Source organism: Schistocerca cancellata, chromosome 8 (genome assembly GCF_023864275.1).
Source record: "Schistocerca cancellata isolate TAMUIC-IGC-003103 chromosome 8, iqSchCanc2.1, whole genome shotgun sequence".
NCBI classification, from domain to species: Eukaryota; Metazoa; Arthropoda; class Insecta; order Orthoptera; family Acrididae; genus Schistocerca; species Schistocerca cancellata.
Genome location: NC_064633.1, coordinates 335,416,982 through 335,436,729, shown reverse-complemented (window position 1 = coordinate 335,436,729; position 19,748 = coordinate 335,416,982). Strand labels below are relative to the sequence as shown.

The following is a 19,748-nucleotide window of genomic DNA, read 5'->3' as shown; positions in this document are numbered from 1 at the left end:
TATTTGGGGGAAATGGGAAGGAAAAGGAAAAAGGATGGGCTAGGGATGGGAAAAGGATAGGAGACAGGTTTTCGATTGGTCGTTGAGGGACACACTTGGTCTGGCTCCTCCCCTTCAGCCTGTCCGGCATGGGTGACCGTGCTGGTAGCTACGCTACCGCCGGCATAGCCCTCTGGATGCAGAGCACGCAAACCTCCTCAGCCGCACGGACAGTGCTACGTTAAGGCGGTGTCCCCTGAGGAGGTGGAATGGATTAATGGTGGACCTTTCCCTTTGGTGTTGAACAAAACAAACTAACATTGTCTTCACAAGGGATCTCACCTGCTTTGCTTTCTTGGTGATGAATCCGCCCACTGGCTGGATTGTTGCTTAGTTTGTGGGTTCTATCCATAACACCACGATTTGTCGCCAGTGATAACTTCGGCATCAAACATCATATCAATTTCTGTCTGTGGCTTTGTGGTTTCAGTTCTCAGCACATGCATGAATGATTGGCTCTCTGGGCATCAGAAAGAGTACACAGAACAAAGCTTGCTGCAACATGTTTTCTCTTCAGACCTTCAGTCAGAATTCACTGACATGGGCTGTAAGATATCCCAGTCATTTCCATCAATCAATTGTTCTACAATGATCAAGCATGATTTTTTCAAATTTTTCGTCTGTTCTGGAAGTTGAGGGACGTTTCAGTCTTGATTCATCTTCAATAGCCTGACTCCAAGCTTCCTCCCCAAAACTGTCCAAAGCATTACAGTAGTTTCTGCTGTTGATTTCCCTAACTGGAAATGGAACCCAATGTTGGCATTTCAGTATGTGAAAAAATATTGAACACATTGGAACAGCATTTGCAGAAACAGTCAAACTGACCACAATACTATTTGCAGACAAATGCTGCTCTGGCAAGTGATACAAAAATGGTGTGTTGCAGGAGACTTCAGAGCTAGTGTTCTACCAACTGACAGAGAGAAATTCTCATTTGGGTTCCTCTTCATATATGAATTAACAGCTAATACTTGACAAATTATTCAGTGCATATCACACTTTGACACACTCGACAGCTTGTTCATTTAATTGTGTACATTATGCATTGCTCTTCTGAACATAAACAAACAGCTGCGACTTTTGAGGTGTCGAAGTGTTTAAATCACTCAGTATGGTCTGTACTTTTCCATGCTTGTCTAAGTGAATGGGGGATCTGTTTCATCTCTTCCACCCTTAAATTAGCATGTGCTGAAGTATATCTCAATGAAGTTTCAGTTTTGTTGTCATGTTTTACAATTTTCTTTGGTGAAATTTGTCAGATTATTTTTGAGTCAGAAAAGGAAGCAGTTCAATTTTTTTCCTCACTTCCATAGTTGAGAACTGAAGAGTTGAACAAGACATGTAATGTCAGAATGAAGCCTCAGAAAGAACTGAGCAATAGAGCTCTTCTGTATTTTGAAATCCCAGCTTTTGGGTTGCAGGCTATAATGGACACACTGCAGTTCCCCACCTTCTGTTAGAGGTGGCTAAATGGAATCTTATACCTTTTACACTGACAACTCTACTATTATTAGGATACCCCTCAATTTTAGCTCATTTCACAACCTTTTGGGCTTAATTACTTTTGTGGTCCCCTTGTAGGATGTGACCTCACCTGTTCTAAATGTCACAGAACTGTGGGGGGTAGAAATTATTTTTGCATCAGAAATCCAGCATGGTAGCCAGTGTTTCTTCTTTTTGTGTGGGGGTGGGGTGTCATCAAATGCCATCACAGCTGTAATCCCCTAGGCTCACATGAAATCAAGCTGTAACCTGCTATATGCTGAGGAGTAGGTGTTGCCCAGTCTGGGACAACAAGATGAAGTGAGTGACATCAGGAAGGGCGAGCTGCAATGAAACATATTGAACTCGTTGTACTGGTGGCCATGCCAAGAAGGCCATCTCTTGCACACAGTAAACAGGATTCACACAGTTCTTGGTGTGCTCCAGAACTGAATGAGAATGTTTCATGACAATGAACCCACTGTTTTTCATTGAAAATATTGAGGATAAGTACAGAGGAGTTCCTGCAATACAAAAAATGGGAAATGTATCTCTTTGAATCAAAACTTTGACTTTGATCCAATCACGGGCACTTCTGACATGTGACAATTTTGTCTATTCACCAGTTATCATCTATCTTCATAACAAACTCAACAGAATTAGAGGTGTCATCTTCCATTGGGACCTATCACAGGAGATGAAGAACTTCACACTAATATAGTGGTGTGGTACTGGCATTCAGAGAGGACCTAAGGATAATATGGTGGACACTGGAGCTTCTATCCTAGTCTTCGATGGAAATGTTTTATTTGAATAATTGAAGGCCATGGTTTATAGATGTGATCTCAGATCCTGTTTTCTTCCTCCTACGAGTTGAGTCAGGTGCCAGGGATTTGGATACATGTTCTCTCACTGTACTAATGAGATTACTTGCTGGACATGTAGATGGGGAAAACCCAAGGGCAGACCTTGCAAACATCATCCTACAAGTGTGAATTGCCCACATCATCATCCCCTTATCACCCAAAATGTTCAGTTTACAAGAGGGAGGAAAAAAAATCCAGGAATATAAAAAATTGACCACCTGTGTTATCTGGATGCTAAGAAAAAGTTTGAACAGCTCCGCCCAGTCAACATGACTTTGTACCTCACAGACTTATGTCAAAATGTACACCTGGCATGATTACAAGGTCTCAGATAGCAACTCCTAGCCCCAGACACATGTTGATGCCAGTTCTTCAGTTAGGGTATGGGATATCAGTTTCCTTGCCGCCCACCCCCACCCCCCACTCCCCCCACCCCAAACCCTCAGCTGTAGTGGTAACACACCAACGGCACAGCTCAAGAAGTGGCAGCCCTCTCCAACATAACCAGGGAACGAGGACAACTACTACCGAAGTGCTCGCTCTTGAAATGAAACAGACCAGCGGCTGAAAGAGCAAAAGGCTGCATGTCATAGAAAAGAATAGTCCTCTCCTGTCTCAGAAGTCAAAGCAGGAAAATCTTTGCAGAAATCAAAAGGACAAGAAGGAAAAATAGAAACTTAAACTGAATTCTGCTGCTCCGGTCAATCCGGCCTCCATCCCCCTAAGGTTGGACATAGGAATACCATTGAGTGGAGCTTGAGTCATTGGCACATTGTCATTCCTGTTTACCCTTTACTGCTTTCTCAGATCCCAATCTGATGTTCCTTCAGTGGAATTTGTGACAGTTACCATTGCCACCTGGCTGAATTTGGGCAGCTGTAGCCACTTACTCTGCGGTTGGTGTGTCACCAGCAGACACAATTCACAGAAACCCAACTCCCAACTTAAAAATTACAAATCCTACAGCAAAAGTTGCATTAACATCAGGAGGGCATGTGGAGGAGTCTGCACACTCATAACTCTGTCGTTTTCAGTGAACAGGTGCCACTGAACACTGCATTAGAAGTTGTAAACACTGTGTTAGAAGTTGTGGCTATTCATGTCCACCAGTCACTTAGGGTAACTGTATGTAATATTCATCTACAACCAGATAGGTCTGTCCATGTAGGAGCTAGTAGAGCAGATGCCTCCACCCTTCCTTCTACTTTCTACTGGTACTAGTGGACTTCATTGTCCACAATCCTGTGTGTGTCAGCAAAAATGCATGTAGTAGGGGCAATATAATAGAGCTATTAATTTCAGAAGTGGATGTCTGCCTACATAACACTAGAGCTGCAAGACATTGCAGTACAGCATGGAACATATTCAGCCATAGAAATCACAGTCTGCAGCTGAGCATCTTCCCCTTAATCCAGTGGGATGTCCATTATGACCTCTGTGATGGTGAGCAGTTTCCTATCACTTTTTTTTCTCAAATAACTTATCAATGGAATATGCATGATGTTAATCACTTCAGAAAGCCAACTGGTTAGCTTTCACCCCAAAGCAATTTTTGAAGCCAGTCAAGAGAAGGATATGGAAAGGGTGGTTCTAGATAGTATTGACAAATTATTTGTGCTGCAGAGGCAACAATACCCTATACTTCGGGCCCTCCCTGCCAGAAACCCATGCCACGGTGGTCTGAAGAAATGGCTCCAGCTATCCAGAGTATCAAAAGGGACATCCATAACATGAATGCCAGCTGTCTACTCAACATTTAATAGCATTCAAGAGACTTCAGCCTCAGGCAGGGGTTTTAATTAAGAGAGAGAGAGAGAGAGAGAGAGAGAGAGAGAGAGAGAAAACAAGAGTGTTGGGAACAATATGTATCTTCTGTAAGAGGCTTCAACCCATCATCTCATGTATGGACCGAACTCCGCAACATTTGCAGCCACCAACCATTCACAATAGATGCAGGCATGTCCCTCAGTGGTGGTATCTGTACTGATCCCACAGGCACTCATGAATGTTTTTTGGTGCACTTTGCCAAGTTTTCCACATGCGGTAACTACCATCCTTATTTCCTGACCTGAAAATGCCTGGTGGGTTGAAACTACTTATCCATCCTCATCCAAGGCTTTGAATCATAGAATGTTCCATTTAGTGAATGGGTATTCAGTGTTTCACCAGTGTGTTCAGTGTGTTGAGACACAGCTCTTGAACCCGATACAATCCACAACTAAATGCTTAAACATCTTGGCAATGACAGCATAAAACTCATAGATCACATTTGGCAGGAAGGGAATTTCCATCCAGATGATGGGAGGATATTATTATTTCTATCCTAAAACTAGGAAAAGACACTCAAATTTTTACTAATTATCAACCAAGCTCTCTCATGGATAGCCTGTGTAAATTATTTGAAAGAATAATCACACAGCAATTGTTTGTGCCGGGAAGCCAGAGTGCATTTGCACAACTTCGAAATGGGTTTTGGGCACACCGGTCCACCACAGACCAAATGATTTGACTGGAATCAGCAGTGTGCACTGCTTCCATACATCACCAATGCCTGATCTCAGTGTTTGTATCTGGTGGGTGCTTAACCATTTCCTATTCCTCCAAATGTTACAGGTCAGGATAGGTTCAATCCTCAGAACCCAATATGTGCAGGAAACTGGCGTTCCTCAGAGATCATTTCTGATTGTAATAACCCTCTTTGCCATCACAGTTGTGGTATCTTGACTGCAGTGGGACCCATGTCCCGCCATGACTGTATGTGGATGACCTGTGTCTGTATTACAGTTCTACATCATTGTGCTTGGCAAAATGCAAACTTCAGAGACCACACAAAAAATATCTGACTGGACCTGAATCTTGGATATCAGTTTTCTATCATAAAAACTCAGGTGATGTGCTTTTATAAACTAGGGACTGTGCATCACCACCCAGAACTTTGTCAGCAACCATTTACTTGAAGTCATTTAGAAGTTCAAACTTTCAGGCATTTTATTTGACAGTAAGTCCACATGGTTACCCCATGTATGCCAGCTCAAGGCAAATTGCACAGGGATACTTAACACACAGATTTCTCAGGGGGCACAGTTCTGAGATTCTAAAAAGCTTGATTTTATCCTGCCTGTACTATGGATGTGTTACCTATGGGTCAGCAGTATTATCAGTACTGAGCTTGTTAGACCATGTCCACCTCAGTGATGTGCAGTTGACACCTTGAGTTTTCCATATTAGCACTCTAGATGGCCTCTTGGTGGAATCTGGTATACCATCTCTGAGGGTCAGGTGCCAGCAACTCCTGGTGCAGTCACATTGTGAGATGCCTGCCCATCCCTGTTAGTTGACTCTTTTGTCTGTGTACATTGAGTACCCTCTCAGCACTCCTCATGATGTGTACCCAGTCACTTGATTTGGGTGGACCTCTTCCATGGCCATAAGGAAAATGCTGACCCCAATATTGTCAGGCACATTTTATATTCAGTTCTTCACGACTATCCCAATTTGACATGCATGTACACAGTTGGATCAAAAGTCAATGACAGAGTTGGTTATGCTTTTGAACGCCCAAGGAGACATGATAAGTGTTACCTGCAAATCACAGGCAGTGTATAGACTGCGAAGGTGCTTACCATATCTTGCAATACCTTAAAATTCTCACTACAAAGGACTTCCTGGTTTAGAGAAATTCCATGAGCTGCTTACACAGCATATCTCAGTGCTGCTCCAGAAAATTTTTGGTTGCCAACAGCCAAGATCAGTTAGTTGACCTCCATGGCTCCAGAAACACTCTAACATTAATGTGGACACTGTGTCATGTCAGTATTCTGTAAAATGAACTCACTGACACATTAGCTAAAGAAGCAAACACAGGAGACAAACTTAACTTTGGAGTACAGACCTAAGATTGCAATTGTTACATCAGATTTTGGAAACTTGAGATATGGGTCAGTAGGCTACCTTAACCCTCAACAAGCTGAGAGTTATCAAGGGGACCTCCAAAGCATGGCAAACTTTACTCCAGGCTTGTCAGCCATTTTACTGTGCCGACTACATATCGATCCACATGTTCCTTTAATGTCGAGTGAGTCACATCATTGGGAACTGACATTCATTCACTTTCCCATCTGGATCCACTTTCCAGAGTGAGGTGGGCACTAAATAGTTAACTGGTTATTTCTCAACAGATCGTACAGAGTTGGGCGATAGTAAGACCTGAAGTGCAACTGGTGCATCTATTCCAGAGTCCTACAGCCAGCTTTAGAAGCAATGCAGCTGTTGATGAAAAAAGTCATCCCACAATCAGAGCGAGGGAACCAGCTTTGGAATGAGTCGAACACCACCAGTGTTCCAACCTAACAGACTATTAACACTTTGGAGACCAAGCCTGATCATAGCTCTATCCACAATTTTGTGTTAAAAAGACCACACCTGAGTATAGGTCAAGCCATGACTTTTTCAATGTGCAAGCCATCTGTCACTCGAAAACTGGACTCATTTTGTATGAGAACAATGTATCGTATCGCATCGCGCTCTTTGACTGGTGATATAATTTCATTCAAGTACTCATTAGGTTTCCCAGTTTGCTGTAATTCTGCTACAAATATGTCGCTTAGTTGAGTGAGTGTGAAATTTTGGAAGCTCGAGAGGAAGAAATTGCTCAATAACTCGTACTTCTTTCTTGAGTGGATAATTATACTTTCTGTGGTCATTATATTAAAATTTGTAGTCTCTCAAAGAACTGAAATGAATATGAAAAATAAAATTTGGAGCTTGGACATTTTTTAGTATGTATTGCTCTTGAAGGTACATCAATTACTTATGTTCCAGTAACACTTTAAATAATGTAAAGTGAAAGAGATGGGTTTGCAGTGGCATACATCAGCTGGTGTCTGTGCTTCATATATTTTTGTGGTGTAAGATCTGTCAGTTATCTGTTATAAAGGTTGCTGGTGAATGGTCATCTTTAGAAATTGTTCTGGTGGTCCAGCTACTCTTTCCCCCCACTATGTACGAACTTCCTTTTCTTCTGTAGTTGGGGGGTGGTGACGAAATGTTAAGGTACGTTTACACAGGGATACATGTATCGCGACATGTATGAGCGACATGTCAATTTGACATGTCGCGATACATCACCTCATACAAAAATTCACGGAACTTGTATGCGGACCCTCGAGCTCATACATGTCGCGTATACATTTTGTATATCGCTTTTTGGCCATATACGCGACATGTATGAGCGACATTTGAACTCGCGCATGCGCAGTACTATCATTTCCTGTCGTCTTGTCGCCTGCCGCTTATTTTGATGATTAGCGCATGCTGTTTGAGTTTTGGAGGTGCCGACTATCGTTTCGACGTTAATGTATCTGCATAGAACATCAAAAAGTGCCATATGCAACATTATTCTTCGTGTTTGCGAGGCCATTGTGCAAGTTTTATGCCAAGAAGTGAAGGTAAAAGTTTTATATATATCAGAGTATGTAATACATTCTATAATTTTTTCATGCATCTGGCACGTATATCAATTTTTTGCTATTATTCCGGCGGCCTCGCGTGATAATGTTGACAACGGATGCCGACAATCGTGTGTGAGACGTTGGCATTAGCAATCGCGCGACAATGCAAATGTTTTGCAATGAAATCTTAGTTTCAAGAGCAATCCCAAGTGGCCAAAAAACGGAGTGTTACTGCCAACTGATCCTCTGGTGGAATCGCTTCCCGAAAGTTTGTGTTGGTTTTGGACACAAGAGGAGCCACAAGTGATAAGAAACCACGGAAATCCTCCATACTCATCCTAACATAATTTCTGAAATATGCGCCATCCTTTAGCATTAATTCGCGAGAAACTCTCTCTGCCACCATCTACGCTTCCTCCGCCTTTTCTTCCTATCATCTTCCAAAAGAGCAAGTGTACCAGCACATAAAAATGTGAAATCTTCCAAATCGTCGTCGAAAGCTATCGCACAGTGATACATATCAACCAGTGTAAACGCACGCTCATACATGTATGAGGTTGATACTTGTCAACTCATACAAGTCGCGATACATGTCGCAAAGTCGCATATACGTGTATCTCATACATGTGCCGATACAAATAGCAGTGTAAACGCAACTTTAGATCATGACTACTACTAAATTAACTCTGAACCTTCATTTGCACTTCTATGTATTTAAAGTCCTCAAATCTCACAATGACGGAGCCCATTGATTGACACGCAGAATAGCACATTCTGACGTACAACATCTGACACTTAGGCTGAACATCAAAGTTCCTTATAACATAAAAGTGGTTCATTTGTTTTGGGTCCCCATTGACAATGTCAATGGCCCTCTTACTCTGAACCGTTGACGACACTGAGAAATTGAAGTGCCAAAGCATATGTATAGACCTGTGCAATAAGTGAATGCCATGCATCACACAGCTGCTTGCTGCTGCCCTTGTTGTTACAGTGCACCTAGATGAGGGTGCATAGTATCTGCTTTGTTCTTATTAAATATCCATGCTCATGATCATCTTTATCTGGTACAATTACCCATAGTGAACCAGGATATTTGATAAAACACCCTCTTACAAATGGCATAAATGGCCAATTTCATAGGCCCAATATTCCTCTAAGTGGCTGGTCTCCAAAGTGTTAAGAGCAGTGTTATGAATAACAATTGGAGAAAGAAAGAAAGTCATGGCAAGTGTTTTTAGATACTCTGAATCATGCCATTGGCACTATAAATGTGTGGGAAGTAAGTAGGTGGGGTTCTGGCAAATATGGGTCATCAATAATTGGTGTCTCCACACACCACCAGGAATTGGCTGCAGGAGAGTGCAAAGTGCTGATGTGTGGGCAGTCTTGCAACCGGGCCATAGCATTCGAGGCCATACAACACTGGTTGTGCAATTTTGGTCGGGGTGACCAAACAAATTGCACATGTATAGAACACATGCAATTGGGCCGTGTAGCAGTTAGCCTACATTATCTGCTGCTGCTTGCAGGTGTGTTGAGGGACAGGCATGGGTGTTGGAACAGCCTGTCCTAGAGACATTGTCTAACAATGACAAAATACTTCACTTTGGTCATCCTGACTGAAAACCAAGAGCCAGCATTACACTGTAGTCAGGCATAAACGAAGAGGAAATGCTGGAACTTGAGTTCCATCATCACCGAAGAACAAAATGCCTGTTTGCTGTATGGAAATCATTGCAGGACAGCAAATGAATGAAATTTCAATCACCAATTTTCTCCTCCAATTGCAAAAACATTCTGTTGGCACCCACCTACATAGGGAGAAATGATCATCATGATAAAATAAGAGAAATCAGGGCTCGCACAGAGAAATTTAAGTGCTCATTTTTCCTGCGCGCCATTCGTGAGTGGAATGGTAGAGAGACAGCTTGAAGGTGGTTCATTGAAACCTCTGCCAGGCACTTTATTGTGAATAGCAGAGTAATCACATAGATGTAGATGTGAGACTGGTTGATATGTTCTCTATTTAGGTGCAGGGTTTATGATCCGGATGATCATCATACAGAAATGTAGAAACAGTGAGGTACCAGGTCACATTTCTGGCATGCGACGAATTTCTTTTATGTGCTAACCTCTTCACCTCCAAGTAGCAGTTGCACCCTACCTCCTCAATTATTTGCTGGATTTATCTCCCCCCCCCCCCCCATCTCTCTCTCTCTCTCTCTCTCTCTCTCTCTCTCTCTGTCTCTCCTCCAGTTTTTAACCTTCTCCAGCTCCCTCTAGTGTCACGGAGGCTTTCCTCTAATGTCTTTAACACATGTTGTATCATCCTGTCCCTTCTTCTTGTGAGCATTTTCCACATGGTTCTTTCTTCCCTGGACTCGCATTCGGGAGGACGACGGTTCAATCCCGTGTCCGGCCATCCTGATTTAGGTTTTCCGTGATTTCCCTAAATCACTCCAGGCAAATGCCGGGATGGTTCCTCTGAAAGGGCACAGCCGACTTCCTTCCCCATCCTTCCCTAATCCGATGAGACCGATGACCACGCTGTCTGGTCTCCTTCCCCAACCAACCAACCAACCAACCAACCAACCAACCAGCCAACCAGCCAACCTTTCTTCCCTGAGTCTGCAAGGACCTTCTCAGTCCTTATCTTATCAGTCCACCTAATTTTCAGTGTTCTTTTGTTGCACCATATCTCAAATGCTTCAATTCTCTTCTGTACCAGTGTCCTCACTGTCCATGATTTATTACCCATACAATTCTATGCTGAAAATGTACATTCTCAGAAATTTATCCATCAAATTAAGTGTTATGTGTGTACCAGTTGACATTTCTTTGCTAGGAATGCCATTGTAGTCCATCTTTTGTGTCATCCTTGCTTCATCCATCATGTGTTATTTTGATTCCAGGTTAGCAGAGTTCCTTCACTACTTCTTCTTTGTGATCACCAATTTTGATGTTCAGTTTCTCGCTATTCTTGTTTCTTCTATTTCTCGTTACTTTTATCTTTTCCTTGTTTACACTCAATCCATATTCTGCACTAATTAAACTTTTCATTTCATTCAACAGATTCTGTACTTCTTGTCCCCTTTCACTGAGGATAGCAGTGTTGTTAGTGAATTATATTATTATAGCCTTTAACCGTGGATTTTAATCCCACTGTTGAACCTTTCTTGTATTTCCAACTTAACTTCTTCAGCGTAGAGACTGATCAGTAGGAGCGAAAGACTGCATTTCTGTATCAGCCCCTTTTTAATCTGAACACTTCGTTCTTCCAGTCTTATTGTTCCCTCTTGCCTCTAGTAAAGTTTGTATGTTATCTGTCTTTCGCTATAGCTTACTCTCATATGTCTCACAATTTGAAAATCTTGCATCATTTCACACTGTCAAAAGGTTTTTGTAACTCAACAAAGCCAATGACGGTGTGTTAGTTTTCCATCGATCTTGCTTTAACAAGCACAGTGTCAGAACTGCTCGTCTGGTGCCTTTTCTTTGTCTAAAGCTAGACTGATTGTTGTGTAACAGATCCTCAATTATCTTTTCCATTCTTGTGTATATTTTTCTTGTCAGCAGCTTGGATGAATTAGCTGTTATGCTGATTGTGTGATAGTGTCTCTGAATAATATTAAAAACATTCTGGTTCCCAACTTTGCACTCGGCCATTGCTTAGACTTATGGTATAAGGAGTCACTCTGGTTCTGCCTACAGCCCTGTTCAAGAGCATAGAGGAGGGGATGGAATTTCAGAGCAATCTCATGCCCTAGGGGTGAGGAACTGCCCCTAAAAGGTTGAAGAATCAGCAATGATCAGTGAGGATACAGAAGATGGTGGAAACTATGGCATTAAAAGGACATCATGTCTATCCACAAGACTTGTCGCATGTAGTTCAAAAGTGCCATGAAGATTAGGGATAAGCCCTCATTTATATCTCCATAGTGGACTACCAAGGAGGAGGAAATCATGAGAAAGAGATTGAATAAGTAACAAAAGGGTATTATAACGTGAGTCGGAGTGGGGAATGTCAGAAGTTTGAACATCATAAAGAAACTAGAAAATATGAAAAGGGAAATTCCAGGTCTCAAAGATAAATCTATCTGGCCGTAGGAATATATGGTAATAACACCAGCAGTAGGATTCACTATGAGTAGGAAGGTGGGGCAGATACTGAGTTGCTGTGAACAGGTTAGTAACTGGATTGTTCCCATCAGAAATAACTGCAAACCAAGTAAACATAACAAGCTCTACCGGAGAGCACTAGCCTGTGAAAGGCAAAGGTGTAGAGTTTGTGTCTTGGTCCAGCTCACAGTTGTAATTCGCCAGAAAGTTTCATATCAGAGGCACTCTGTTGCAAAGTGAAAATTTCATTGTAGAAAGGAAAAGACACACACACACACACACACACACACACACACACACACACACACACCACACCACACCACACCACACACAAACGAACAAACAAGCACACCTCATGCACTTAGGACCCTACCTGTGGCTGCTCTGGCCAGAATACAACTGTGTTGTGTCAAACGGAAGTAGCAGTCATAAATAGGGCAGAGAAAGGGGAGGGATAGTGGGGTACAGGTATTGGGGGGGGGGGGGGGGGGGGAGTCGGCATTGCCTGGCAGAGTGTGCAGGAAGTAGATGGTGGCAGAACAAGGCTGCCAGGCAAAGAGTTGGGAGGCTGCGAGTGAGGTTGTTGGGTTGGAGGGGCAAGAGGGCACCATATCAGGCTGCTCCACAACCTGAGCCATCTGGATCCTCCCCTCAACCACCAGCATTCCTGAACTGCACAGATAGGAGTTACCCTAACAGTACATTTTCCGCTCTCAAAATTATCCTGACCTCAACCTATGGTAACATATTGACACCACACCCTCCAACCCCGTATCACCTCCTCGCAGTCCATACCTGTCACCCTTGTTGTGCACCATTCTCTGCTATTTCTCCCACCGGTCTGTTTCACTGCTCTGCTCCTCTCCTTTTCTGCTCCCTTCTCCCCTCCTTTTCTGTTCCCTTCCCCCCCCCCCCCCCCCCCCATCCACCAATACCCAGCTATCTCTGTCCCCTTCCCCACCCCACTCCATATTGCTGCCTCTATTCAACAAGCTGCAGTTGCATTCTGGTTGGAGTAGCGGAGGTAGTGGTCATGTATGCGTGAGGTGTGCTTAGGTGGGTGTGGGTGTGTTTTGCTTTCCAAAGAAGGCTTTGGCCGTAAGATCAACATGTAACATTCTACTTTATTGTGCCTGTCTGAAATGCAATGTGTTGTCTTTATGGTGTGTAGCAGTCTATCCTTTTTACACTGTACAAATAGATACTGTTAACCAGATGTATTTGCTGATTAATTTCCTAAACAGTTTTGCTGTGGTGGTGCATGGACAAGGGAAAAAAAGTGGTAATTAAGGTAGATTTCTGGCACAATATTGTAGAATTTTATTGTCAAGTGGATACCCTTGCACTTTCTTCAAGTAGTTTCACAATGTTTCATTTTGTTGTGGAGGAAGGTTAACAGATACTAGCTGATAACATTATGTCTCTGATTTATTTGTGTCTTCAGTGAGAAGAACCAAGTCAGTTGACAGATAATGAAGACAGCAACAGTGATCCAGTTTTAGGCTAAGTCATATTGAAGCACCAGGGGAACAAGACATAAACACTCTGGAAAACCAAGCAGTGAAATTACACAGATGTGTGTGTGATACATTACATTTACAGCCTATGATGCAAAACAGAAGTGTGACTGTGTAATATTGTTGATGGGTGTAAAAGCTACATTAATGGATATAATAAATAACTTTGTGATTGACATCAGAGTGATAGAGGTCATCCGCCAGCAAACTGCCAGCCAAGTGCAATGTGTTCATCCGGTTGCCTGTTTGGTAGGTATCTTCAGAGCCTTGCCAAGATGTAGCTGGCTGCACACCAGTAACAATGCCTCCAGCTACTGCAATCTGTCAATCACTCAGTTATTAATTTGAGCCATAGACAGTTCTGTGTAGTTGCCAGGAATTACCAAAGTATCGGAAAAACTCCACCTGCTGATATAGTTGTCATTTCAACTATTTCTTTGTATTTTCCCTGTGTGTTTACCATAATTTCTTCAATCTTTTCAGGGTCCAGAATCTCACTACGGCACAAAAGGTTTGAGGAAGCTGGTGCTTGACTGTCCAAGTGGCGGCAAAGTTACATTTCAGTTTTCCTATGCTGCTGGGAACAATAATGGAACCTCAGTTGAAGATGGCCAGATTCCAGAAATAATATTTTATACATAAGATCACTTTTTAAATAGTTTTTGATGCTGTGACTGAAAGTGTGTGACTGTATTTTAAGTAGGAAGTTTCCTCTCTCACATTAAAGGGTAAATATCCTACTTCTTGTGATAAATATTAGTATTCTCTTTGTAAAATAATAGGAATGTTCATCATTATTATATAATTCTGTCCATTAAATGTGTTCTGATTTAATGGTGCATTGTGCTGGGCACACTAAAAGAAAAAAACATCCGAGCAATAAACGGAAGAGAAATTAGTAGAGACGTAACTGTGATATGACATGTTAGTTTACAATTTAAATTTTTCAAATTATGTCAAACTAAGATTTGATGTTGGCTGGTGCATACTTATTTGTTCAAACTTTGTCTGTTAAAAGAAAAGGAACAAATCAGAGTAGATGACATGCAAGTTGAAAGAAGAAAATAATTACAAAAGAACTTAACAACCTAAATGTAAAGAAAGGTTGTAATTTGTGTATGGATGGGGGAATGTGTTTACATGGTTGTTAGGAGATTGAATGTTGGAAAAACTGCGAGCACGAGTCCGTAAAATATGACACAAGATTTTGTCAAGAAGACATAAAGAGATCGAAGTGGTGAGACTTTTGTAAATGTGAAATGGTGTGATTGCAGGTGCTTAGCCCATGTTAAATAAAAGTCCATTTGATCAGGATTCATGTATAAACAATCTAAGTGCATCTTACTAGAGTAAGCTGCTTCTGCATGACTCCTCTTTCTTGTAAAGCACTCTAACAACAGACATTAGTCAGTATGTTTATCTAGATCTTGCTGTTTATTGAGCATAGTTTTGTCATCCAATTGTGTGATGTTCTTTTATTTACAGTTTGATTTTTTTTTTAAACATGAATGGGCATTTTGTTTTATTCTAATATATCATGTTTTGAAATCAAGGCAGCGTGGAAAACGGTTGAGACATCAGTGTTCCAGTTTTTCCATTCAACTCTTAACAACACATTGTGAGCAAATTGCCCAAATAGATCTGTGCTTTACAAAATAGTATTAGAATGAGACCACACAGACAACAAATTAAATCGGTCAATTTTTTTCCACATTTAACCACCATTAAGTCTGCATCAAAAGCAGCACAGCCACAGTTTAAAGTTACTTTTGACTTCAACCCTTCTGCAAATACCCTTTTCTGCCCTGTTTTTCATCGTTATTCAATGAAAGAATTTTAGAAACTTCCAATAGCTAGAAATTTAACATGTGCTGCTTTAGTTGTTCCTGATCCAGTGAACTCTGCCCACTTTTAAGGAGCCAATTTGGGTTAAATTCTTCTCTTAATTGCTATTTCTACTTGTACCAGTCATTCTCAATTTTGTCTACCTTTTAAAGCTTTCCCTGACAACTCAGCAGTAATGTGTAAAAAGAGATGTATATAAAATATATGTATTTGTAAATTACTTTCTTTAAAACATTTCACGCATATGCATTTTAAGGCTGATCTTTTTACATTATTATCTGTTTTAATCATGATGGCTGTTAATTAGTTGTTTGAAGTATGAAGTATTATGTTACATTAGTATCATAACTGTGGAAAGGAGAATTTAGTCATAACTCACTTGACAGTGAAAGTTTGTATATGGCTGGCAAACATGGCTCAGTATCTTGTAGTATTAGCTAGCCAATGAAGACTTACTCTACTAGTGAGCTAAAGTTGGTGTCTACTCTCCACATTTAATTTTTTGCCATTGAAATCTGCTTCGTTTGCTAGTATTATTACTTCAGTTATTCTTTAGTACAGAGGTGATTCACGCATATGATTGTGTACAATTGTTCAGTATTTTTTGAGTGCAGTGTAGACTTAGGCAGAAATAATGTATTTAAAAAGATTTATCGAGGAAAGAGCACTTGCTTTCTGTAATCAGAGCTGTATTTACATTGCTCAATAAATAGTACAGAAAAAGAATTGTTGCTTGCTTTTCTTAGAGACCAAATTTTGTAAATCTTGATTAACAAGCTTCATCAGTTGACAAACAAGCTTCATCAGTTGATTAAAAATAATTTTAGGTATGTGTTAAAGATAACATTATTTCATTGTTGTAAACAGTAGATGTGTAATGTCAGTGTCAAGTCCCATTAAATGTGTCACTAGTTTTGCATTAGGTCACTGTTAAACACATGGTCATGGTAGAGTTCCTATCTTGTATTAATGTTTTAATCTTTGAACCAACTAGGCCCACTACCATAAGGAAATACTGTGACTGTTGTGCAATTAATAATATTAGTAGTAGTAATAATAATAATAAATGATTATTATTATTATTTCAGCCTCAGGTCACCTAAGTGGTATAATTACAGGTTTCACCTCATTAGCAAGTTGTCATCAGGTAATCTTTTAAAAAAGAAAGAAAAGGGACATAATTAAAGACTAGAAAACTGAATTACAAATCAAGTTAACTTACATGCACAATTACACATACTTGAATATGTTACATAGTAAATGGTCAACTGAAGAGGCCTTGAAAGGTATTCCCAGTGTAAAAACGTAACTGTATTCTGTTTCTTGGAACTGAAGGCTAAAGTTGACAATGTAACAATATAAAGTTAACAACTGTTAAAAAAACTAAAAAAAAAAATACTTATTGCTACCATTGTAGTGTGGACTAAGGGGCTAAATGATCCCTACATGTAAATGTGATCCATGAGCAGTAAAATAGAATCTTAGAACTACTTTCAGGTCTATTGTGATGTCTCTCGGTCATGTCTGAACAGAAAGACATGGTAGTCGTAACAGTCTTTGTTGTTACGTAGTGTGCCTCACCCTCACCATCACCATAAAGAAAATTTTAATAAAACTTTGGCAATATGCATCGCTAGACATATAGATCATCTCAGCACACCCCCTATTAGAGTGTGTGTTTGACTACAGAAGTGGAGTGTGATGGAACTTGGCAAATATTCCTCACAGTCAAAACTATATAGCGTCAAATTTTCCTGTATGTTTTTCATAATTAATACGTTATGAGACTTATCACACTTCACCTGTCTTGGTAACAGAGGACTTCCAGATGTGAAACAAAATGCTTAAAATTTCAAAGTATTTTGTGTAAAACAGCTGGTGGAAAAAAGACTGACCAGGAATCTGGAGACCCATATGGTTTCCACTGACTTTAACAAGGCTTATGATAACTCTCCTCTTCGTAGATTGTGGCCTACAGTGTTAGTGTGTGAATGAGTTGCTTATGTTCAATCTGACAGACTTTATATAGCTATCTAGAGAGATTTCAGTGACTGATGTGTAATGCCAAGGATGTGCAGTAGCACCTCCAGGATTTAAAATATGCTTGAACTCTGCCTTAAGGTTATGGAAACATTCCTGTTGTAGTATGAATGTGTCTACAAATAATAAGCTATTCAGTTTGCATTTTGCTCATGACAAAGTTATTTGAGGATGAGAATAGCACAAACTAAATGAGTAGAAAGGTGCATAGAGAATATCAGAAATGGTGTTTAACCATTGATTTAGAGAAAACACAGTATTTGTTTGCTGTAGAAATGTGTCAAGACTTCATAACACTATAGGGGGATATTAACTTAGTAATTCCACCCTAGAATGCTATCTCTTGACCAGGATTGTTTAACTGATCATGTACTATTTCATCTCCAGCATGAGCTAAGTATTGGAAGAATGAAATGTGTTGTCATGGAGTACAAGTATATGGTAATGCACAATAGAGACAGTCCCCAGCCCATATTACACAAAAGTAATTTAACCCTTTGTTGCCTGACGGTACTTAAAAGTACCAGTAAGTTTTTACTCTCATTATTTTCTCGTGGTGCAGTTTCGTGATCTGAGAGCCTGTCGGTACGTAACAGTAACTCTGCTCCACTGTTTCATAGATGTTATTGTGCAATACATAGACCTCTCTGGCGGTCAGAGCTTGAAATTATTTTTCGCACGCTGCTGTGAAAACAGAAGATTGTATGTGCTTGTTTCCATGGTGTTGCCTGAATTTGTGCGCAATTTATTGAAACTTCCGTTGAGTTGTCCATTGTACATACTTATCTTCTTTGTTTTTTTATAATAGTTTGAAGCATTACGTTACATGTGAATGAGATAAAGTGGAAAATATAAGGCGGACTTATTAGTACCGTCAGGTTGTGTGAACACTTTATTGTAGCAACAATGCGTTACCTCTCACTAGTTGTTCTGTCCACTTTTTCTCACATAGAAATCGGTAAATACATTTGCCTGTGGAACAATTAGAACAAACAGGAAAGGTTTGCCAGGCAATTTACCTAAAGAAAAATGTCTAAATCAAATCACAGAGAGTCATCTTTAGACCTAACAGTATTTCAATGGAAGGAAAATAAAGTAGTGTATTTTGCGTCAAACTTCCATGGCACTGAACAGAGCGTAGTGACAAGAAAACAGAAAGATGGAACTAGTATGACTATACAATGTCCAGTTATTGTATGTGATTACAATAAAAACATGGGTGGTGTGGATCATGCAGACAGATTACGTTCAACTTATGGTCTTGACAAGCGATCAAAGAAATGGTGGCACCGTCTCTTCTGGGGAGCAATAGAAATTGCTTTTGTCAATGCTTACGCCATTTCCAGTGATCTACATGGGGCACTGCCATTGCTGGAATTCAGGCGTGCTGTGGCACTAGGGCTAATGAATGAACAGCAAGTGCCAAATCTCAAAAAGAGAAACTCTGGTAAAGATGAAATAACTCTACCAAAGAGAAGGAAGGATAACTTTTCTGTTTCGAAGGATGTACGTCTTCGCAACAGAGGAAACCATTTTGTAGTGTTCAGTTGTAAAAGAGGACGATGCGAAATGTGTGCGAAAAATAAAATTCAGTCGAGACCACATTCACAATGTAGTACATGTAAAGTGTATTTGTGCTGCAATGAGAAAAAGAACTGTTTCCTACAATTTCATGAGGTATCACTAAATATGTGATATGTATATACTGTCAAAAATGTATAGCTAAGTTACTATGTATTGTGAAGTTGCTCTTGATTAAATCTATGTGAAATTTTAAAAAAATTCAGAAATATCATGTTTCTGTTAATTAATTTTCTAATGTTAAAATATTTAATATTTATGTGGAATAAAGTACAACTTATAAAAATTGGAGCATTTCTCTGCGCATGTTGTGATTCTGTCCATGGAGTCTGACGGTACTTGTGAGTACCAGGAGAGAAAAAAGTTGTGAAAAATAAAACAAAATTTTACAAAAAATCCTACCGTCATTTGAGGCCACAATAGCATAAATTCTGCAAAGAAAATGTTAAAAAGTACATTTTTTCTTATGTCAGGAAACAAAGGGTTAAGGCTGAAGTAAAGCTAAACCAAGGGAGAGCAACCCCGGTATATCTCAAAGTAATAAACTATTTATCTGAGTGTAACAGTAAGTAGAAAATACTTTTTTGCAAACTACAGCACTGCAGTGACTATAAAAGAATTGGGAGTACATGCTCCACCAAATTTGCTGCAACTTCCTGTGCTCTTCGCACAATAGCTAATGATTTGGTTTGCCAAGAGGTATTTCAAGCAATGTCATGTTCTAATTCAGGAGAGAGGGAAGATGGGGTTCCAAGTCAATCTGCAGTTTCCTAGTGGTTAGGAGCAAATTCAGAAAGACGAAATTC

At 40.3% G+C, this 19,748-nt stretch overlaps 1 protein-coding gene across 4 annotated transcripts in view; it reads left to right on the top strand.

Moving 5' to 3' along the window:
• LOC126094707 (BTB/POZ domain-containing protein 2-like) overlaps window positions 1-16,047 on the top strand; it is an 82,899-nt gene extending 66,852 nt beyond the window's left edge. For all 4 annotated transcript variants that reach the window (XM_049909240.1, XM_049909238.1, XM_049909237.1 and 1 more), the window contains one exon: window positions 13,960-16,047. In XM_049909240.1, the coding sequence (XP_049765197.1) occupies window positions 13,960-14,118 (159 nt within the window). In that variant the 3' untranslated portion in view covers window positions 14,119-16,047. The remainder of the gene's footprint in view (window positions 1-13,959) is intronic.
• The last annotated feature ends 3,701 nt before the right edge of the window (window positions 16,048-19,748 follow it).